The 24,725-nt window shown below is 36.9% G+C and overlaps 1 protein-coding gene across 1 annotated transcript; it reads left to right on the top strand.

Annotated features, from left to right (window-relative positions):
• Window positions 1-3,967: 3,967 nt before the first annotated feature.
• LOC110440509 (protein SCO1 homolog, mitochondrial-like) lies at window positions 3,968-14,166 on the top strand. The gene is made up of 7 exons (XM_021483629.1): window positions 3,968-4,196; window positions 6,494-6,613; window positions 7,365-7,458; window positions 7,863-8,060; window positions 9,622-9,714; window positions 12,605-12,720; window positions 13,273-14,166. Exons 1-7 carry the CDS (start codon window positions 4,098-4,100, stop codon window positions 13,408-13,410), a joined length of 858 nt encoding a protein of 285 aa, XP_021339304.1. The 5' UTR covers window positions 3,968-4,097; the 3' UTR covers window positions 13,411-14,166.
• The last annotated feature ends 10,559 nt before the right edge of the window (window positions 14,167-24,725 follow it).

Genomic DNA, 24,725 nt, shown 5'->3' with positions numbered 1-24,725 from the left:
AGGAACCAGGTGTTCCGGAAGGTCTAGCTCCTCTTGTACTGCAATATGCACCCGTCATAATGTTTCCCGTCGCATAAAGGATAAAACTGCAGTATATCAGATAAAACCATAGTGATAGACACAGTGGAAGGTTATATTTGTAAATTGCAACCGTATTTTCCGGCAGAACCGTTTAATGTCGGTTTTGTAAATCATTGCCTGCTTTGACTCGAACGGTGTAAACTGGATACTGGGCTGTGTTTTGATTGGATAACATTACAGTTCTTACAAAATACGAATTTGAGTTTAGATACGAACAGTAGATGGTAGTCTCCCTACTGATTTTATTGTAATTCATTTGAAAATGGCGACGCTTCAAATGTTTACATCTCTCGTTATACATTAAAGCGGCGTATTGCATATTACTTCTTATGCATGAAGTTATTTTTATAAGAAATATCTTTACTGTAGTTGCCACAAGAATAACGATTTCACATATATACGTTGCACCCGGCATTTCATTCTATATTCGAAATGTCGTATTATATATGTATATCTACAAAATGTTATCGAAACTCATTTGAGTTATTTCATTAGATTTACAGTCTAAACTGATATTCGCTCACAAGATACAATTTGTGACATCTGCGAGAGATAAGAAACAGTTCGAACGACAAACACTTAAAACTCTTGTGTGATAAACTGTTTATCACTTATTTACAACTACATGAATCTTAGATATTTCTCTTTTCATTAACGGTCGACTATGAATAACATATCGTCTAGCCGACCTCTAGGCTTAATGATCATCGAGATTCCCGGTCTGTGACAAACCTAAACAGATAGAAGGCTTACGCGGAGGAAAGCCATGCCCTTTAAACTATGTAGAAACATATTTTCATCAACAGTAGATGTTTGCCGAGTTAACCAATGCTTATTTAACCAATCACACGTTATTGAGTTTTGGAAATGAAATTATTGTCCCTTGATCTGACTAATTTATAAAATGGTTATAATTCACGCACAGAAATAAACAGCAAATATAAGGAGCAGTTTTCAATTTTGGTTATCAGGTGATAACTCCAGTTGAGCACGTGTTAATTAATCAAAAATGGCTTCGACATCTATTCAATTTACACGTGCTCTACGCCATCACCAATAAATTTGTTCATGCTGAAGTGTATATTATACTATTTACATTTGCTCTGCATTGCCACTATATAACACTATCAATTAAAAAAGCCAGTTCTGTGTTATGAGACCATAACATTGGCGTAGTGATATCTCCACGGACCAACTTACTAACGGATAACTATTTCCCTCTGCACTAGCAAGCGGATAAGCAATAAATCTAAAAATGAATCAAAAATATTCACCATTTTAATTAAGAATATGATAAAATGTGAATTGAATAAATTGATTGCTTAAATTATGGAAATGGTATCGATAGTATTATTTCCACGAACTATATTTTTTTAGGGGAAAAGTAAGGAGACAACATTGCGTGAGCATTTCCAAGGGTTGTTCTACCTCTTGAACAAAATTCGAATTTAGACGTGAGCTGTGTTAACGTTCTTAGAACTGAAAATTGAAAAAAAAAAAAAAAAAAAAAAAAATAGAATTCTGTTCCGCGTTATAGTCCTATAACATTGAACAGAATGCAGCTTAATGCTGACATGGATACATGGCTATTTCAGACTTGCAACCACATATATGAACACTCTGTCGTGATCTTTCTTTAAATGTGTTCCATGTTTCAACACAGATTTACAAAATAATACTTATGGATTATGGATTATTGTTGAGGTGAATGTGTGGTCATATATATGAACCTGGGAAAGTGATATTGACCGCGACAAAGTCAAGGTCAATACCGAGTATAATTTTCCAGGTCCACATAGCCACACATTCATCGACAAACATGTACAAGTCATTTATTGTTAAATTAGATGTGAAATTATGCCGTTTTGTTAAACAATGTGAAAAAAAAGAAGAAAGTCGCCGAAAAGAAGTATATATAATGCAGTACTTCTTTGGAGGCCCCAGCAGGTGGACTCGAGATTTTATCCACGTGCGAAAGATAAGAAATATTTCGAACGACATTTATTCGTATTAACCACTTCATGTATCTTAGATATTTCTTTTTTCATTAACGGTCGACTATAAATAACATATCGTCTAGCCGACCTCTAGGCTTCATGATCATCGCGATTCCTGGTCTGTGACCAACGTAAACAGATAGAAGGCTTAAAAAAAGCTTGCGCGGAGGAATACCATGCACTTTAAAACCATGTAGAAACATATTTTCATCAACAGTAGATATTTGCCGAGTTAAACAATGCTTATTTAACCAATCACACGGTATTGAGTTTTGAAAATGAAATTATTGTCCCCTACGACCTCCTTTTCTCCCACCCTTCACAGGTGTGTCTCCCGTTTTAGCCGAGAAAGATCGGCTTGTCAACACCTAGGGGATGGTAGCCTCATGACAATTAGCACGTGTTCAATTGTGACATCATAAAAATGTGACATCGGTAATATTGTGACGTCATCAAAAGTGAATGACGATATGCATACCCCATATGTGTTTTTGTTTCAAAACATGGCAGACTAATGTTGGTAAAGTTGTGACTGAAATAATAGGATGAGAGAAAAATAATCATCCCCTACCTTGAGGGTGTAACAGAGAAATCTCCAACCCTCGGGGTTTTTTTTGGTTTTTTTTTTTTGGTCTAACCCTCGGCAGAGCCTTGGGTAAGACAATAAAAAAACATCACCCCTTGGGTTAGAGATTTCTCTTTCACATCCTCAAGGAAGGAAAAGATTCTATTAATCAACGCTTGGACTCGTCGTGGTAAATATGGGTACAATGTATCATTAACATGTACGTTATATAACCAGGTAGTTCACTCGGTTGGAGCAATGGTATTACAAATTGAAGTCCAGGGTTCGAATCCTGGTCTAGCCCCACTTATTTTTTACACTCAGAACACTGTTGTTGATTATATTTTGTTTATTTCAGCTTATCATTTGTCATAAAAGGTATGGTTTTCTTTTCAAATGATTTATCAAAGCTAGCGCTAGTTAATCATAGTCATGCCTGCCGGGTAAAACAGTATCAGATACTTTGTTACAGTCTGTGGTAGAGGTACGGGGAACTTTTAACAGATGAGGAGTTATTGTTGACGCCCTAGAAAACCAGGAAAGTTAGTTACGCTTATAACTAACATAAATGACTATGTTTGACCAACAGTCCTTCGTGTCAATCTTTGTTAAATGCCATGGAAAGGTCGCAATACACGAATATTATCTCCTGTAAAGGCAGAAGCAATGCTGTGAAAACATACAGTTACATATATATGGCGTTTTCCTTTAATATCACCAAAAGGCTGTCTGTATGGATCTCCGCAGCACGAGGAAGAAGTTTTTGGATAATTGTAATGGTTATAATTGTGAAAACAAAAAACAAAGGCTTACAATCACTTTTATACATTTAAGCAAGCAATGAGCAACTAATTGAATAAATAAAAGGGTGGTATTTACATGACGTCTTTGCAAGGATTCTAAAATGCAGACGTGAAGAGGTGAGTTTTGATGTCCTTCTTGAACTTGGCCAGGGTATTTGACTTTCTAAAAGCAAATGGTAAGCTATTCCACAACGTAGCCGAAACCCTCCCAAAGCATTTGTTTCCGTAGGTCACAGTACGAGATTGCATGAAAGTAATCACTGAATTACAGCTTGGTAGGATAATTTCACCTTTTCTGTCCCATTAGGTTTTTGGCGAGTCTAAAAAGCTGTCTATTATCCTTACCGCATTCTTGGATTCTTTCCGCAATAATCAATTTATCATATCAAATTGTCATTTACAGAAACAAGTGTCGAGAATTTTTGGCTTTATAAACAATACGGTTAGTGATAAACGATTATAAAAGCCGCGTCCGGCCGACATGTACATGCTTTTACCCCTATCCATATTTCAAAGGAAAGCGTTTCACAGAGTGACGTCCCTTGATTACAAATGGCCGCGCCCTTGGGAATGCAACCGGTGTGGTGATGTGCTCAACAACCATAGGAATATATGGTTAATACATCAGTAGCAGCTCAAATAAGCACTTAAATGACCATCATGGAAAGACTTTTAACGCGAAAAATATGCGCAGTATGGATGCCACGTGTCTTTTCTTGCAGTAGAAACGTGTCTAGATTCCATGATTGCGTAAGCTTTATTTTTTGTTTATTATTTATTTTGCACAATCGCCCTTTACAGTTGTACTTGAAATACCTCATGCGGGGAATTAGTGAATATCTGATTGATGACACTGGGGACTTCGGAACACTTGTGATTAGACAGGGTGTTTACTAGAAAAGTAGAAGGTGACTCCTCTTCAGCCCTAACCTGTTACGAAATAAAACGTTATCATATTAATAAATTGAATAAAAAGACAACACACACCAACACCACATTAGCTGGTTTGCTCATATTCCTGATTAGGTTTATAATGACAATCTCAACACAAATTGCAGAATGGATATATGTCATTCCGGGATACCAGATAACAGCCTGAGTAGTAATATAACTATGCAGAATTAGAATATACTACTCACCAATTAGCCCATGTTTCCCCTGGCCCCGACACCAGACTTAAGCTTGGACCTCGCCAGACAAAATATTCTAAGTAAAGCAATTTTAAGCGATAACAGAAGGGATGTTGTTAATATGGCTTTAATACACTTCTATACTAAATTTCAATTTTTATTGGAAAATTGACCGAGTTTATGATGAATTGATTTTTTTCTAAATTATATTACAGAGGCAACATATGTCCATATTATGAATGCGAGTCGTTTCGGTGACAAGTCGTTTCGTGAGTCCCAAAGTCGTTTTGAGACATGACACAAGATTTTTCGGGACTTAATCAAGTCGTTTTGGGACATATAAAATTTTCATTTATAAATTACATTTCACTCCCGTTTCATAAAAAGTCCTGTAAATACACAAGTATGGTTTTAGACTATGACCTGTGTCACAAACTACCCGTGCTTGGGATCATTAGTGTTACCAGATTGCTAGAGCTTGATGGGATACCTACCAACATTTACCCGATTGACAGTGTGTTAATTGTTACCTGGTGAAACTAATCTCATTATTAAATACAGATCTAGGGGAACTTATGAAATTCAACATTCAATTTCTTTCGTCATTGATAGGTTGATTTCTTGTTTGATATTGTTAAACATGTAATATGTTTTTAATTCACTATATCATTTAATTTTGCTAAATTGAAATTAAATTTCACGAAAGAAAAACGTGAAACACGTAGACTATATTATAGACATGTGAATCAATTTATCAAATCCAGGTATATGTTTTGAACTATATGTTTTTATGTTGTGTATTTATGTCAGTGAGAATATTATATATATTAATTCATGTTTTATTAAAATTATGTAATGGTAAATGTATAAATGTATGACGGGAGGAGGCTATGATAAGTTGTAATAACTTTTATCCAATCAATTGTTTAAACTTAAATAAAAAAATGAAAAATCCCGAAACGACTTTTGACAAGTCCCGAAATGACCCGGAAAAAGTGCCGAAACGACTTTCGTCTTGTTACCGAAACGACTTGTTAATTAAACGTCCCGACACCCATATTATGATACCCAAACTTCAACAGAGCCACAGATACTATTTTGATATAGACTTTCTTTTTTGGGCATGAAAGTTGCATCTGGAGCTGGACTATCATGATCACCAGATGCCTACCAGTCTATACGAAAACTGGTGAATTTTTAACAGGAAAGAGAATAGTATGCTTCCACCGGGGATCGAACCCACGATTCCTAGGTTCCTAGTCGGACATACCCTCTAGCTCGAAGCTAGATCTAAGCTTTAGGCGACCGCAATCCTATGTACCATTAACACCTGCCACACTACTCCCCCTTTTTAAAATGTGTTCGCAAGCGAACACCACAACCCAGGTTCTAACTCCCTGTCACCACAGGGAGGGCCACGGACACCATTTATAACAGGAAGGGGAATAGTGTGCTTTTAACCGGGATCGAACCCATCTCTGGGTTCCTATTCGGACGCTCTACCACTCGGCTAATGGAAAATTCCCTCTAGCTCAAAGTTAGAAGGCGAGTGCATGTACATATAATCCTATGTACCATTAAATTCTGCCACACTTCTCCCCCCTTCGCCATCGAACACCACAACCCAGGTTCTAACTCCCTGTCACCACAGGGAGGGAAACGGACACCATTTAAAACGGGAAAGTGAATAGTGTCCTTCCACCAGGGATAAAACCCACAATCCCTAGGTAATGTTCCTATAGTCGGAAGCTCTACCACAGAGCTAAAGGGAAATTCCCTCTAGCTCGAAGCTAGAAGACGACTGTAATCCTATATACAATTAAAATCTGCCACATATTGTTCATTGTACAGTACATATATTGGCATTGAAATTTCAATCTTAATAATGTTAACTAGCAGTATGTTCTGACTTTGTAGGTGAGGATTAAGCTGCCACAGCAAACCTCCTATCCACAGAATGCCGGCTTGCTCCATAGGAAACTACAGAAAATTTCTCCAACAATGTTAAGAGGTTTACAAGAAAAGCTGAGAAAGGAGGTAATGATCATCAATACAGTAAAAACAGAAATTTACATCCTTTGTTGAGTCTGTCCATATTTCAAAATAATGGTTTTATCATACGTTTTGTTATTTAATAAATTTTCCATACTCGCACGATGTAAAAAAAAAAATTCTTCTTTTTTTCGATTGGTTATTTAATTTTTTTCTTCAAATTTTAATATATTTTGTGCTATTAGCATTAATGTTTGTAATAATTTAAAAGGACAGTCCACAGTCCAGCTCTGAAAAGAAATACTAGGATTGAAATTTAATTGAAATGTGTATGGCTTTAAAATGATATACAAATGTAATACACCACAAATGTATTGTGAATGATGTTTTATGCATAAATAAATTACTCAAAATTGACTTTGTCAATGGTTAAAACACATTGCATGTTGTTGAGGTCTGATTGTCCAGCAGTATATAGCTGTACATATGACAGAAGGCTGGCAGTTATGTAATTGACCTACATTCCACTGTTTTGACCTATATGTCTTTTTTGAACATTATTGCCAAAAAATGTTGATCGCTTAACATGCATCATGTTTGGTTTTCAAAGACTGTTAATTACAAAATATATCTTGATATTTAGTTTTACATCATTAAACAAATAACAAGTACACCATTGTTTCAATATTGCAATCTCAAGTTCTCCAAATGAGCTTTTAGAAACACAATTGAAATCACATTGTAGTGAGGTGCTTTGTATTGATTGTGATTACATGTGGTTGATATTTCTCCACAGAAAACAATGTCCTGGAAAGGTTTTGCTGTGTTGACAATTTTCTGCAGTTGTTTGTATGCCGCATATGAATATGTTGACAAGGAACGATTAAAAGGTCAGTACAAAGATTGTATTTTAGCAGGTATATTAAGCCATATATATGATTGGAGATACGCCAGCCATCCCTATTTTGACTGTCTATTAAACCTGAACTGGAAAAAATAGTGAATAGCTATGGATCACATGATAGTTTTTAAAATTCTCACTATGTACTGATGGTATAAAGGGATCAAAACATGACTTTTAAATCAGAAATAATGATCACAGATGAAGAAATCTATTTTGCAAATCTTAACTATTGCTGTCATCATGGTAGCCATCTTGAAAATGTTGCAGGTGTTACCATAGGGTAGCCATCAGGTAGATCTTGTAGATGTAACATTGGTAGCCATTTGAAAATCTATGAGGTGTATCATTGAATTTTGTTTTTAACCTGCTGTTTTTCTTGCTGCTTTGTAGAAAAAATGAGGGCAAAGTTTGGAAATGTTGGTAGTCCTGTTATTGGTGGTTCTTGGACTTTAACTGACCACAACGGGCATGTAAGAACAGACAAAGACTTCCTAGGTAAATGGCTGTTAATCTATTTCGGCTTCACCCACTGTCCAGATATATGCCCTGATGAACTAGAGAAGTTGGCCAAGGTGGTGGAACATTTCAGTGAGTATTAATATATTAACCTTTTCACCCCTAGGTAACTTTAGTAGACTCTACCATGCATAAATGGGGATGAGTTCATTATGGACTGGTCTACGGTGGTGAAAGGGTTAACCCAGGCACATATATAGCTTGACTGAAAATGATGTGCACATTCAGTTGATCATGCCTTAGGACATCATCTTCCATCGTGACATGATCATAATTCATGGCAATGTTTTCCTCATAGGCAACAGAGATAATGTATTTCCAAGGGAAGAAGCTTTCCTTGTTGGGAAATAAGACAGGTTGGTGTAAAGGATCTGCCCTCCCTTCCCTGGAAAAAAATGTGCTTGTTCATAAAACTTATCGATTGTAAATTTACTGGTTTGTAATGGGCTCATAACTTTTTCTCTAAACGAAAAAAAGATGGAAGTTGCTATGTATACCAATGTCAAGGATAATGTCAATAATGACATTTGCAGAAATAATTTATCGAAAATGTTGTTGATTTTTTCTGAAAAGTAAGCAGAGGTGTTAGTTAAAATATAATGGTAAGTACATCGCTGATAAATACTGCATACCGTAAAATTTTCGCACAGTTAAACTTTTGCCTTTTGCCAAAATATTAACACATTGCATGCAGACCTCCTGAGCTCTTCCATCTCTGCCAATAACGATGACTTAGTTAAGTTAAAAAATATTTCTTTATATAATCACGGACTTAGATAACAAATTAATTCCGTGATATAATCAAGTCAAAAAGCACTACCAATAGTTAAACTCATTGCTCTGTTATTACTTAATTAGTCATTTTGAAAAGAAATATTTTTTAACAAAATTTTGTAATTTTCTCATCATGGTGTGAAGTGCCTTTTCTATAAGCTTGTTATATGTGATGTGTGTCTAATTCTGTTTGTTTTACATCTACCATTTCAACATTTCCATATATAGCTTACCAGACAGTTTACAAAATTATTAAAATGACGACTTGACCCCTTGAAGGATCCCTATCCCACTGCACTGCCATTCTTTAATTTCTATAAATAATAACTCTCCTTAGTTTCGGTTTGGATATACATGTAACTGTAGCACATTTGGGCTTGTACATTCCCGTTATCCAGGTAGCTCATTCAGTTTCAGGGATGGTATAACAATCTGAAGTCCAGGGTTCGAATCCCAATTTGGTACCTGCAGAATGCTACACTCAGAACATATATTTTGTTTATTTCATCTCCATTATTTATGTTTTCATAGAAGTTCTTCAAGGTATACTTTTCTTTTCAAAAATGATTTATCAAATTTGAAAGCTGTTGTCATGTCAGGAAAAAAAAAGTTTCCAATGTGTAGTTGCATTTTTTAGCAGTGGTACGGGGATCCTTAAAATATCAATATGTCAACAGGAAAAATGACAAGATATTACATTCTCCTTTTCATTTGTTTTGTTTCTTTCTGTTTTTTTGAAGATAGCAAAACTGATATATAGCCTCGAAATCAAGCCAGGACTGATAGTCCCAAAATCAAGCCATTATTTGTGACAATAGACCCAGAAAGAGACTTAATTTGTTTTACTTTATTTTTGAAGATAGCAAGACTGATGGTCCCAAAATCAAGCCTATATTTGTGACAATAGACCCAGAAAGAGACACACAAGAAGTCATGAAGAAATACTGTCTAGGTGGGTTATAAGAATTTGAATTCTGTTGAAGATGAGACTAAGACATTTGTATTAAAAAAGTGAGTATTAGAGCTCCCATTATTTAGCATGTACAGAAACCAGCTGACTATACAGCTGAGATAATTACCAGTAAGTTCAAAGTTGTGCATATAATTTAATGTCAAGTGATATTTTTGCACATAAGCACAATATTCACCTCTGCTAAATGAAAACAATTTTCAAATGTCATATATCTTATCAGACCTGATGAGTGATATATCGAAAGTGGCCAGTGAATTCAGACCAGCACTGTATAGCATTATTCTAACTAAGTAAGGAAAAGAATCTGGACTCCAGAACTGAAAGGGTTCAACCTCAGAGGCGACTTAGGGTAATGGGACCTAAATGTGTCGCTGCACAAAACCTTGAAAAAATTATCTCTTCTGAAAATTTGTTAGTTGTGGATTTTTACCACCATTTAACAATATGATCCTAAGGTGATGGTCAGAATTATACTGAAGAAGGTGAGACCTCAAAGAAGGGTGGTAGAGGAGATGGTATTGTTTTTGGGACTCAGATACTTGAGTCCTGGGCCCATATGCATGAAACCGTTCTTGTGCTCAAACTCTGAATCTTCTTGCTCCAGTGATCAATTAATAAAAATCAACTTTTACTCAATAATTTGAAAGAATGTTGGTGAAACTAAAAGCTGAAAACCGATTTCAACATTTACACTTAACCTTTTGGCCATGTCAGATCATTTAATAATAACAATGATTAATTCAAGGTTCCTATATATATACGCTTTATCACCACCTAGTTCATAGGTCGTCTCAAAGCGGCTCAAAAATTATTATCCGCGGTTATAGGGCCTTTGCAACCAGCCAAATCTTTCTCAACTCCCTGGAGAGCATACAGCCGGTGCTGCCCTTTCGGCACTCACAGCTAGCATTCTACAATTCTAGCACTGCCCAACCACATACTCATTTACAGCTGAGTACACCGGAACAAGCGGAATAAAGTATCTTACCAAAGATACAACACAGAGCCATGTCGTGACTCGAACCCACAATCCTTTGGTCATGAGCCGGCATCCTATCATGCCACTAGACTACCTGCCTCCTATTAAGTGAGTTACAAGAATTGGGCTTAAGCACAGAATCCATGCTTGAGCATGAAAATGGTTTCTTCGAAGTTCAATATAAGCCCTGGACTCATGCTTCCCCTGTTGGACTCACCAACCTTTTGACAACCTACTATGTCTAATAGCACTTATTAAAATTCTGAAAAAGATGTCCATGACTTGCCAGAAAAATTTCTAGAGAAATCACCAGGGGTGGGGTTGGAATGGAAGGGGTCTCAGAAGGGTCAATCAGTGCAAAACTTCCAGTGTCATTTCCTGTGTAAGTTAAACTGGCAGACATTCTTTGTTCTCTAGGCCCCATAATCATATGGAGTAAGATCTACTCAATAATAAAAGTAACATTCAAGTAGCCATTATGGCCCATGGGCCTCTTGTTTTTGTATATTTTGAATTACATTGAACAAACATCATTGTACATACTTCATTGATGGTGGTGAAATATTTTAAGAAAACAAGAGGCCCAGAGGTAAAGATATAGAACTCTATAGGTACGTACTGTATGTACATGTACATATGAAATTTAAGAAAGATCAATACAGTATTTCTGAAGATATAGCAAAAACAAACTTCAAATGTCAAAATCCAAGATGGTGGCCATCTTGTTTCATTGAATACACCCTAATAGTAACAGGCACTACTAGACAACTTGATGGAGACAAAATTGGGATAAAATCCCTAAACCCTATGGTAGAAGAAGGATTTCTAAGCATTTACCTCTATTTCCCCTATTGGACCCCTCTCCTTTGCCCCTAGCGGGGCCACACTCACCGTTTATACAAAATTGAGTCCATTTGTCCCAAGGATGCTTCAGACTAAATTAGGATAAAATCCCTTAATCACTACGCTAAAAGAAGGATTTTCAAGATATTACCTCTATTTCCCCTCTTGGGCCCTCTCCTTGGTCCCTAGGGGGAGTGGGGGCACACCCACCGTTTATTCAAACTTGAGTCCCCTTGGCACAAGGATGATCCAGACCAAATTTAGTTAAAATCCTCTAAGCTGTGCAGGACAAGTAGTGTTTTAAAGGAAAAGTTGAAGGAAAGACGACAGACGGACCACGGACGCTGCTCCATGGCTTAAGCTCACTTGCCATTCGGGCAGGTGAGTTAAAGACTGTATTCATGCTTTGAAAACATATATTTTTCGTATTCAAAATATATGCCAAGTTAATTTTTTTTGTTATGTTTTTAAATTTTCACAAATTTGAACATGCATGCGCTTAATTTGTGCAGAGACTTATAAAACAAGAGGTTGGCAACTCATGCAGATCTCGCAAGAGCATGCATGACAGCATTGTTATCGAAGATCTGTCGCTTAACTTTCGCAGCCGCTGTGCATATAGCCAGAATCAGCGTTTTAGTTGTTAGATTAATACCAAGTTTTAATTTGTATTGCCTAAAGTATTGTGACAATTTTTACGTTTGAATTGCAAGGAATACTACCAACTTTGATCAAATTCTAATATAAATCCTTCAGAATACTGAAATATATATACGTATATAAAGCAATACATGGATAAACACGTACTTCATGGATACATGCATATATATGTAAGTACTTATGATGTAGTATATACATCTCTGAACTGTAACAGTTACCAAAAGTCATCACTTAGGATCTTAACATATAGCTGGTGTACGTATCATCACACTTGAATCAAATTTAACAACATCAGTTTGTTATATAGAAATAATAATAGTATGATAATTACAAATTTTGAAAATGAATATATAATTATAAAAATATGAAAAACGTTCTTCATTGCAGAATTTTCCTCTGAATTTTTGGCATTGACGGGAACTAAAGAACAGCTGGACGATATATATAAAAAATTCCACGTCTTCTTCTATTATGGAGACAAGGATGAAACAGGAGACTATCTGGTACTGCTTTAATCCATAATAAAATTCAGGATAACCAAACATTTTTAATAAAGAAAAAAAATGTAACTCATTCACCCCTGACGTTTCAAAATGAACTATTCCAAGCTATGAATTGGTAGAGTTCAAATGTGTCTTCAGGGGTGAATGAGTTAAGGATTCCTGTAACACTGCAAAAATCAGTCGCTAAATGTTATGAACTAGGTTTTTTTTCTACATCACAATGAATTTTATTGCTAATGACTGAAAATAAATCCATACCTTACAGAACTTGCATGAAAAGAAAGAAAGATAAAAAAAATCTCGAAAATAATTTGACGTGATTAAAAAATGCAAGGGGGGCAAGTCGTATTCGAACCCTGGACCTCAGCTTTCACAAGATTGCTGCTCCCTACCAAAACGGCTAGGGAGAATTTCTCTTTAGCTCATTTGGTAGAGCATCAGGCCGGTTTAACCCACTAGTGGAGGCATTAAGAAAATATAAATTTCTCCTACATATACATATGTACATGATTCTTTTGCTTGATAGTAAAATTTAATGATATTTTTGTACAGGTGGATCACACCCTTCTCACTTTCCTGATGACACCCAAGGGAGTATACGTGGACCACTTCTCCAACAGAGTATCGTTGGACAGCATGATTGAAAACATCTCACTGAGAATGGAAAAGGATAATCCTAAAAAATCTTGATGGGTATGTGTGGAGTTCTTCTTTGAGAGATCAGCATCACCAAAAAGTCACGATGAAAAAGTTTCTCCAAGACTGATCCCATAGGAAAAAGATGGTACATGAAAATAGCCTCAGAATTGATCTTAGGATGTGGATATTACTCAAAGGCAAGCCATGGATGAAATTTTCATGAGTAGCTATAGTTCTTTGGCATCCGCAAGCTCTTTCTCTAAAATGAAATATACTGATACGAAAATTATCATACCCATGTATACTGTAAAAGCATACATTGATATACAGTATATGCAGTGTGTAGCATTTTTCACGACAAGTATTTAAGCGCGAACAATATTCACTTTTTTTTTCATTTCTACTTTATCAATATCATATATGTCCATCGACATGGGAGTAGGTAAAGCTATTTGCCTCGATATTATTCCTTTGAAAATAAATGAAGCAGTATGTTGTGTAAGAACATTAAATATTCTTGAAAAATAGTTACAGATTTTCACTTGCATACAGACCAAGTATGCTGTCTCAGGTCAGTGGACTAGTGATTTTTTTGACCTGACTGGTACAAAGCAAAGATCAGCATCAATTAACACATGACATCATAGTTATTTTCTCAAATTTGTATACGCTTAACTACATGATTTGTCTGTCAATTATTTTAAGAATTTGTCCAGCGAAAACTTTCCCATTGTGTGATGTCTGTTGATAAACATATATTTAAAGTAAGTGGATAATAAAAGTGTAAAAAAAGCATTGTCCTGAAGTTTCACTCATACATTGCATTCTATATCTGCCTTTGAAGTGTTGATTTATACATTGTTATGATTTATACATTGTTATGATTTATACATTGTTTTATACATTGTTATGCCAAAAACTGTAGCATGGAATGTTCAGGGAAAGTGTTTTTCCTGCCCACAGCTCCCAACAACTCTAGTGGAGTATAAAATGGTCTCGAGTGGGTGCTGCAGGGTCTGTGGTGTAACATTCAAGTGAGGTGGCACTATGAAAAAATGCCACTGAAAGTATAGTCCCAACAGAAAAAATAACAGAATAGATCTCCTGCATACATTCAAGCATACATGTACATTCATGTAGAGGTTATGGCAAGCTAGGACTAGTAATTAACCCCAGATAACAGTTCCTGCATATTCCTTAAAAAAATGTATTGATTGATATATTGTATGAATTGTATGTATATCTTTGTATTGTAAAGCACCCAAAAGAAGCTTATTAGTCCCCCACCGGTAAATCTCCTACACTACTAGTCACTGGAACTTCATACTTAGGGTATGGGTTCAGCTTGGTGAAGCGGTGTGTCGTGTATCAAAAGTAGGTCACTCTGAGCTACATTTAGACCTTTGACCTACATCAAAGAAAAAGTTTGTCCGGGCTCTATCTCCTACACTACTAGTCACTGGAACTTCATACTTAGGGTATGGGTTCACCTTGGTGAGGCGGTGTGTCGTATATAGGTCACTCTGATTTTGACCTTTGACCTGAATCAAAGAAAAAGTTTGTCCAGGCTCTATCTCCTACACTACTAGTAACAGTTTTGAAAATAAATCACAATTTCCTGAGGAGGAAGAATCCATTACAAGATCTGCTACTTCTCTACCAAGTGACTTTCAAAACGTTGCACTGTTATACTACCAGCTATTAAAGACTGACTTCAAAACTACTGTGATGGAGCCTGTGCACACAATGGAACCAACCAGATTCTTTGTTCTATGTGTTGTGAGATGTGTCTTTTCCCTGTGTGTTGACTGTGAGTTACTTGAGATTTTTGTTTACTTTACTGGATTTTCAGTTTCCATACTTTATGATTCTGATACATTTGTATGCATATTTAAGGTGTAATATTTACTTCTGAATACAATTTACCCGATTCTGGTATCACTCATTCAGAGATACTATGACCAATTCTAACTTTGAATCGGTGAAATAACCAATTTAAATAAGTTATATCACCAATTCAAATCAGGACTGTTGACTTGGCACCTAGGAATGGGTGATACCATTGATTCAAATTAGTGACATTGCCTCTTTGAATCTGTGATATCACTTATTCGTTTGAACTTCTGAATTCTGATATCACTTACTAAAATTAGTGCAATTTAATAGTAAAACGGTACCACTAACCAGTGAATATCCACCAGATTTATTTGCAATAGTAGCACTGACACTATTCTTTATTGAATACGGTGGGTCTAGCTGTCAAACATTCATATATAGAATTAGTTACTGCACAAATTTATCATCTGTGCATTTCACATTCGGTGGGGGACAATAATTTGCCGATTTGTCTTGTTCTAGATAGTAAGGGTGCTATGTCAAATGTTGTGTGGTGTTACCCTTTATGTACATGTATGTATGTCGTACAGGTAAAGTGTATGGGTTTACGTTAGTTGTGGATTAATAGCTGCAGCTAAGGGTCGTTTTACTTCGCACGCATATGTACTTTGATCAGTTCAGCAAGATTTGCAGCATTTTGTGACCTTCACCTTTAACCTTGACCTCTGTGAGCTTGGTTACTTCTATTGCATTTAGGTCAAATATGTTCCAAGAACTGCAGTTAGGATCACACATCTTCATATGCATACAGTAGTGATTACAGCATACTGTATGTTTTTGAAAATTTGCCTGCGAATAACCTGAAATTTGTTGACCACATCAATCTATTTACTACTAGTATGTGTACTCCTGAGCTTGAAATTTGGGAAATATTACATGTTTTCTCTTCTACAGCAGCGACTGTCCTCGGTCTTTACTTACAACACGACCAGCTGGGACAATTACTGCTTAGCTGTACGATAATGGGGAAGATTTCAATTTTTCCTATTGATAACATTCTTTTTAGCTCACCTGGTCCGAAGATATGCCAATTAAACCGAAGGGTCCGTCGTCCGCCCATCAACTTTTTCCCTTTAAAACGCTACTAGTCCTGAATGACCCAGTAGATTTTAACTAAATCTGGTTTGGAGCATCCTTAGGCAAAGAGAACTCAATTTTGTATGAACAGCGGGAGTGGCATCCCTGGGGGCAGACAGGCGGGGCTGTATAGGGGAAATAGAGGTAAAACCTTTAAAATCCTTCTTCATCTCAATTTTGTCTGGAGCATCCTTAGGCCAATGGGACTCAATTTTGTATAAACAGTGGGTGTGGCCCCCCTAGGGGCAGAGGAGCAAGGTTGAATCGGGAAAATAGAGGTAAACCTTTAAAATCCTTCTTCATCTCAATTTTGTCTGGAGCATCCTTAGGCCAAGGAGACTCAATTTTGTATAAGCAGTGGATGTAGCCCCCTGGGGGGAAGAGGGGTGGGGTCCAAAAGGGGAGATAGAGGTAAAAACCTTTGAAATCCTTCTTCTTCCATAGGGATTAAAGGATTTTATCCTAATTTTGGCTGGAACATCCTTGGGCCAAGGGGACTCAGTTTGGTATAAACGGTGGGTTTGAACCCCCTAGGGGCAGAAGGGCTGGGCCCAATAGGGGAAATTGATGTAAAACCTTTAAAATTCTTCTACTTACGTAGGGTTTATGCAATTTAATCCTAATTTGGTCTGGAACATCCTTGGGTCAAGGGGACTCATTTTTTTATAAAGGGTAGGTGTGGCCCTCCTGGGGACAGAGGAATGGGACCCAATAGGAGAAATAGAGGTAAAAAAACTTTGAAACCCATCTTCTACAATAGGGATTAGGGATATCACACCAATTTTGTTTGGACCCCCTGGTGGCAGGGTAAAGGGACCCAATATGGGAAATAGAGGTAAAACCCCTTAAAATCCTTCTTCTGCAATAGGAATTAAGGTAATAGGATTGTGTCACCATTTCTCAGTAGAATTTCTTAAAATTTTGATATTACATTGCTCTGAAATTAAGAAAATGTTCTGCCACAAAAATAATATATCATAATTTCAAGGAATTTAAATGGAAATTTATGTAAAAAGGAGTTACTTTTAAAGAAAAAAATGAAAGACACAATTGTTTGCGAAATAATGTCAATAAAAATGATACTGCCATAGATTAGTACACTGTATTGCATTAATGTAATCAATTAATGCATCAATTTAATAAATGCTGAAATTATGTCAAATAAATTATCTATAAACAATTAAAAATTGACATTTTATAATAAATCCATATGCACATAGTAATTGCAGGTAAGAGTTATCTTTCTTGAAAAACTTCACAGTAGTGAAATAGGTAGCCGGTTTCCTGAAGTACAGAAAAATGGATACATGTGGCTCATTGATAACAAAAACTGAATTAATGCTTGCATTGCTTTGAAATACTTTAATATTGAAAGAAAACACTGTTCTGTCAATAATAAACATATAAATTCATTAGTTTAATATTAAGCATTAGAATATGCGGAAATTGTGATACTGTCTCCATACATTGGATTTTCAACTAGGGATGTACTTCCTACGTGTACTTCCATTTATCAATACACTCCTATGACCTTAAGGGATTTTATCCAAATTTAACCTGGGGCACCCTTAGGCAAAGGGGACTAAATTTTGTATAAACGAAGGGTGAGGACACTGGGTGCGGAGAGTTGCGGGGCCCAATAGGGAAATTTGGGGTTTAAATCTTTAGAATCTTTCTTCTTTTATACCATTGGAGGGATTTTATGTTGTAGGATTATTCCGTATGCCGTGGCGCGTCGTCCGTCCAGCGTCAAATTTTTCATTTAAATGACTTCTTCTCAATAACCAAAAGGCCAAATGTCATGATATTTGGCTGGTTGGTTGCTGGGATGAAGCCCGACAAAGTTTGCAAAAACAAATGACCTTGACCCATATTCAAGATCACAGGGGTCAAGTTTGTTAAAACCTTTACACAACTTCTTCTGATTAACCAAAAAGCCCAGAAGCATGATATTTGGCTAATAAGTTTCTAGGATGAAACCCTACAATGTTTGCGAAAAGAAATGACCTGGACACATATTCAAGGTCACAGGGGTCAAATTTGTTAAAATCTTTAAACGACATCTTCTAATTAACCAAGAGGCCAAGGAGCGTGATATTTGGTTGATATGTTTCTAGTATAAAGCCTGACAAAGTTTGAGAAAAGAAATGACCTTGACCAATATTTAAGGTCATAGGGATCAAATTTGTAAAAACCTTTAAACAACTTCTTCTGCATGACCAAGCGGCCTAGGATAATGATATTTGGCCAATAGCATGCTAAGATGAAGGGCTACCAAGTTTGTTCAAACAAATTGCTGTCGCCCATTTTCATCGTCACTGAGGTCAAATATGTTTAAAACGTTTAAACAACTTCTAAATAACCATGATGTGTATGATGATGGTATTTGGCCAGTAGAATGCTAAGGTAGAGGGCAACAAAGTTTGTTCTAATGAATGACCTTGACATATATTCATGGTCGCAGGGGTCAAATATGTTTAAAACCATTGAACGACTTCTTCTGAATTACCAAGAGGCCTAGGATTATGATATTTTGCAAGTTAGATGCTGGGATGAAGGGCTACCAAGTTTGTGCAAATGAATGACCTTCACTCATATTCAAGGTCACAGGGAGCAAATATGTTTAAATCTTTAAATGACTTGTTCCGATTATTCAAAAGGTACAGGGTAATGATATTTGGCCAAAAGCATGCTGGGAAGGAAGGCTATACACTTTGTTCAAATTAATGTCCTTGTTTGACTTTCAAGGTCACAGACGCCATATGTTTAAATCATTTAATATATTCTAATGTATCCAACACAGATATTTAGGTCGAGCTGTATATTAGTCCACTTTTAAGATGGCAAGTGTGAGATTAATAAGGCCTATGCGTTAAAGCCATTTTGGTCTCTGTGGAGTATAACATATAGATAGATTAATATCAGGCTGAGCTTGAGATAAGAATAAATTAGGCAAAGAGGGGAGACCCTCTGTTTACTGCGTTCCTGTCAGGCCAGCGAGGTTATGGAAGGTCAGAATACCCAGCTGGCAGAGCTTGAGATAAGAATAAATTAAGTAGGGGGTGGGGGGGGGGGGAGACCCTTTGTTTGCTGTGTTGCTGCCAGGACAATGGGGATAAGGGAGGTCAGAATGTCAAGCTGGCTGAACTTGAGATAAGAATAAATTAAGTAGGGAGGGGAGACCCTCTTTTAACTGCGTTGCTGTCAGGACAGAGAGGTTATTGAAGGACAGAATGCCCAACTGACTGAGCTTGAGATAAGAATAAATTCGGTAGGGAGGGAAGACCCTCTGTTAATTGTCGATGTTTGCATCACCAAGTGTCCCCGACACTAGAATGTTGGAATTGCAGATCAAACATTTTACCATAACATTCAATCATTCTCGGCAGTTCTCCAATAGCTACATAATCGTTTACCACGGTAGAGCTGTTTCTGAGATGCCCATACATTTCATTTCCAATCTGAAGAACATGATCTAAATCTGAGCGCGTCCATGAGTGCATGTATTCTTCCTTGCTATGTAAAACAGCTGATAAGCTATTCAGTACACATTGTCTACCAGCATTTTCCATAAACCGTGAATGGCCTTAATGAAAACTTCCCTGAACAAGTCGATTTATTGGTAACAGAATCTCATTTACATTGCTTCCGCCATTGTTTGTACATTTCTTCTCATCAACATCTATCATACCTGTCATCTTGTTACTCTCATGAATACTTTGTGGTCTGCTCGGCTCAATGTACTTATTTTGCTTACTTTCATCTACTTGCATAGCAGGTTTAATGCTTTCAGTGTTGTTCCGGTTAATAAGCAATCGTATTGTATCCTTTGAATCCATCTCTTTTTCCATTCCGGTTGTTTCATTTTGGTTTACATCAACACTCATTTCAATATTTTCATCTATGATTACCATCTCATCTCTTTCTTTCCACTTTTTCATGATTACAGGTACATCTGTTTCTTTTGTTTTGTCCTTATCTGAAGAGATCTCCACTTTTCTTGTACACTTTTGTGGGTTTTGTGCATGGCAAACTGTGTGTGTCGCTTGTGTACAAATACGAACATGTTCTGTTTCATCATAACTGTCGTCATCACTTTCTCTATTACTTCCCGCAAATGTTACCACATCTTCTGTTATTTCTCCTACTGAAACCACTACATCATAATGTGCTTGAAATCTATGTAAAAGGTAGATTGCTTCATGTTCTACTGAGGTATTTTTGTCCACTTGTGTTGCAGAAAATTTGTGCCATGAAGCCATGTTCTCCTCATAGATATAGATATCGGTACAAAGTAAATCAGCAGCAGCAAATATTTCTACTTCAGTAGCCCATTTTCCAGCTTTGAACATGTGTCTCTTTTCTACCCATTCACTTACAGATCTATAACCGGATCTTAGATGGCTCACATATTTGTCTGCATTCTTCAGCATATGGTTCACTATTGCACAGCGAAGCTTTCTATGGTTACCTTCATCACCACATACATTATATGATACAGCGCGGAAAAAGCAGTTTCCATCTCCTTCAATACATTTTGTTTGAAATGGTTTCCCAAGTGGCTGACTAACTGTGGATGTCCTCGATTCAGTGATTGTGTCATTTATTCCCAATTTGTTTGCTAGTCTCTGTTGTGTACCACGAGATAAATCATTAAATGTGAAAACAGATGGCCCCGATTCTCCTTCATAAATTACATCTGGAGTTTTATTACTATTCAGTGTTCTCTGTTTTTTTAGCTCTTTTACCTCCACAAGTCCTTTCATTTAAGCTTTTGATAGCAGACAAAATTACTCCATTTCCCTCACAAGTATTTTCCATTTGATTTAATCTTTCATCTATTTTGTTTTTCATTTCAGTTGATAGGTGTTGTACCTTCATTTTTGACTTGTCATGGACATTCCTTTTCTCTGCTTTTGTCTTTTGTTTCTCTACTTTACAGTGTTGTACTCTTTTGTTTGCTTTTGACTTTTTATCATCATCTTTCATGTCTGTAGCATTTTCTTTGCCATCCTTCCTGTTTGACAATTTAGTTTCAGTCTTACATTTCAGGCCCTTAGCTATGCTTAGCTGGAGTTCGTAATCAGTTCGTTCATTTGGTTCGTTATGTGGTTCATTTTGTGGTTCGTAATGGGGTTCTTGATCTTTTTTAGTGTTCTGACCAACTGCATCACACGGTGGCGATGGTACAGTCGGTGGTGTACAAACTGTTTCAGAGTCAGTTGGCTGTGTCTGTGCTGCATCACACGGTGGTGAAGGTACAGTCGGTGCTGTACAAACGCACGGTGGCGAGTCGGACTGCGGTGAGATACCCTGGTTCTGGATACACACACTTCCTCGAGGTTGATCAAACCTCAAGGCATTCAGAGGTTTTCCCGCAACGAGAGGGGTAGGCTCTCCTAGGCCTGTAGGTGACGATCCGTGGTCACCTACTGTTTGGTCACACGAAGATTTTCCCGCAACGAGAGGGGTAGGCTCTCCTAGGCCTGTAGGTGACGGCCCGTGGTCACCTACTGTTTGGTCACAAGAAGATTTTCCCGCAACGAGAGGGGAAGGCTCTCCTAGGCCTGTAAGTGACGGCCTGTGGTCACCTACTGTTTGGTCACACGAAGATTTTCCCGCAACGAGAGGGGCAGGCTCTCCTAGGCCTGTAGGTGACGGCCCGTTGTCACCTACTGTTTGGTCACACGAAGATTTTCCCCGCAAGCTAAGGGATGGCTCTCCTAGGCCTGTAGGTGACAACCCGTGGTTACCTACTAGTTTGTCACTGACCTGAGATGGCATTTCTAAACATGGATTGTTCAGCTTATTCCGCTCAGTGGTAGCTCTAGACCTTTTGCTCTTTCGTGGCATTTCTGAAAAAAACCAATTACAACAAAACCATAATTTCTAAAAAGGAACACTTCCCCTTTAAAAGCTCAGATTCATTTATTTACAACAATGGCCGTCCATAATTAGGACCATCACATATATCAATTGATGTTCAACTTTAGTTCCGAGACCCCCAACAAATCTTCTTCGTCTTTCAGCAACATGGCATGCGCACCATATATGCATGCTCCAAAAGGCCTAATGAACTTTCAAACACTCGCTGGCATTTTAAGAGGGCTGATACAATTCCATGATTGGATAATGACAAAGCTACATTATCAATACTGTGCTTCTAATTTTCAATATTCACAAATTATCTATCAAATGGGCAAAACACTACTAAATTTCATCCATCATTTCCTTATGAAGTTTTCATGCACCCCTTTATTACACACACACACACACACACACAACTAGACTGATATAACTGCATTTCTATTTCTTAAGGACAACTACCATGTTCCACTTTATTATGGGTTGGTATCCCAAGTACAACCTTACCCATACCTGTATCTGGGAATAGTGTGCTTGATATTGCAACATATTGTGATCATGACACTATATAATTACTGGTGATGAAAACAGAAATACATAAGAATATATTGTATATACAATGAAAACTATTATTTATTAAATTCATTTTTCAGAAACTGATAACAATACAATAAATTCCAAATAACCTAATTCATGTTACAAACATGGATTCACAAATCAGTATTTAGCACAGAAAGCAACTTGATTGCATAACAACGTTGGTCTGTAGACTCAAAGTTAATAAAGAACTTGTAGACAGTTTTGGTCCATTCCTCCGTGCATTCTGTGGCATGTCCATCCCATCGCACTGGGTACCATGCATGAACATTGAAATCATCAAATCAAAAGGGCCAATCTATGCATGTCCATGCACCATAACCTACCTACATACTTATTATACTTAAGTTTTAAGTCAGACCACAACTTGTTCTCCATCTTACACTGTGCAACATGTCAAATTTTCCAACTGGACTGCAAACTAATCGTCACATTCAATCTATTTCCATGTTTATCCTATCTTTATGAAGTTGTGTGTATCAGTCAATGAACACATAGCAAACCTGAACCTACCAATGTGCTCATTAAAAAAAACCTGCTGTTGCATAAAAAATAGGGTTGCCTTTGGAATGCTAGCTAGTTTAGTTTAGTTATCAACAAATCACAGCAACAAAATCACACCCATTCTGGCAAACAATGCATGTTTGTCGTATCAAGCCTGCTGAAAAGTTTCAAATATAATGCATACAACCAGGCTCAAAAGTAGAAGAGATCTTAATCTTGAAACACGTTTTAGTTGTTTTGCAGTTGTACATTTTCTCTTTTTTGTGTGTGTGGAATAACTGAACAAACAATACTTGAATTTATTCAAGTTCTGTCACTCAGTAAAATGCTGCACTTCATTATTGCATGAGTTTTGATAACTGGTAGCAAAAGACCATAACTGAATGTGTGCTACTGTTTAAGAATGATTTCCATATATCGCTGTAATGAATATGTAACCTGATTGAACCAAGAGATATGTCCGCCTAAATCCTATTCCTTTTCAAATTTCCTGCTTATGTATTACTTTATATTACATAACCAGTATTTTAAAATTATAGCATGATATATCATTTTCCATTGCAATAATTAACAAGAGATCCCAGAGGGATCTTTGCGCCCACCTTTGTACCATCTTCATTAGTTCTTTGTCAGTTTGATATTTTCTCTTCTTTCCTCTAATCTGTTTGATCGAGTCATGTTAACAGTAAATGTACCTTGAGGTAACGTTTGATCTAAACTTAATACTGCTGTGTATGAAAGCCAACCTTCAAAGTGAGTGTCATTTCACATATTTACTAGTACAGTACTTAATGTGAAAGAAATAGAATCAATCATTGCAATATGAGAAGATCTGTTTAGTTCTTCCTTTAGTCATTTTGTTTTTATGATCAGTCTCAAAATATAACATGCACAACGAGGGATCAAGGGGAACCTACATATCAAATTTGAGAGAAAGATCCATCAAGTTATTCCTGAGAAATAGTACTAAGAAACCTTCAATGGCAAAAATCATAGATGGCAAAATTTGAGAAAGATACCACTGGTACTTCCCGAGAAATAACGAGAACCAACTTTCACTATCAAAATCCAAGATGGCTGCCTGTCTGCTTTGTTGTTTATCCGATGCACAGCTCAGGACCAAGGGGAACCTACATATAAAATTTGAGAAAGATCCCTCTGGTACTTCTTGAGAAATACCGATAACAAGAATTGTTACAGGACGGACGACTGACCATGGACGCAGGGTGATTTGAATAGCCCACCATCAGATGATGGTGGGCTAAAAATATAGCTAGTACCTACGATTACATCGCCAACACCTTCCAGTTATACGATACCTGCTTGACAGTTTGTGATGATGGGTCTCAACATATAACTTACATCATTCTTATACGCCCGTCGAAGACGGGGACGTATTATGTTATCACGTGAGCGGGCGGGCGGGC

This window comes from Mizuhopecten yessoensis, unplaced genomic scaffold, assembly GCF_002113885.1.
Source record: "Mizuhopecten yessoensis strain PY_sf001 unplaced genomic scaffold, ASM211388v2 scaffold11183, whole genome shotgun sequence".
Lineage (NCBI taxonomy): Eukaryota > Metazoa > Mollusca > Bivalvia > Pectinida > Pectinidae > Mizuhopecten > Mizuhopecten yessoensis.
This window is presented reverse-complemented; position numbering and strand designations above follow the sequence as displayed.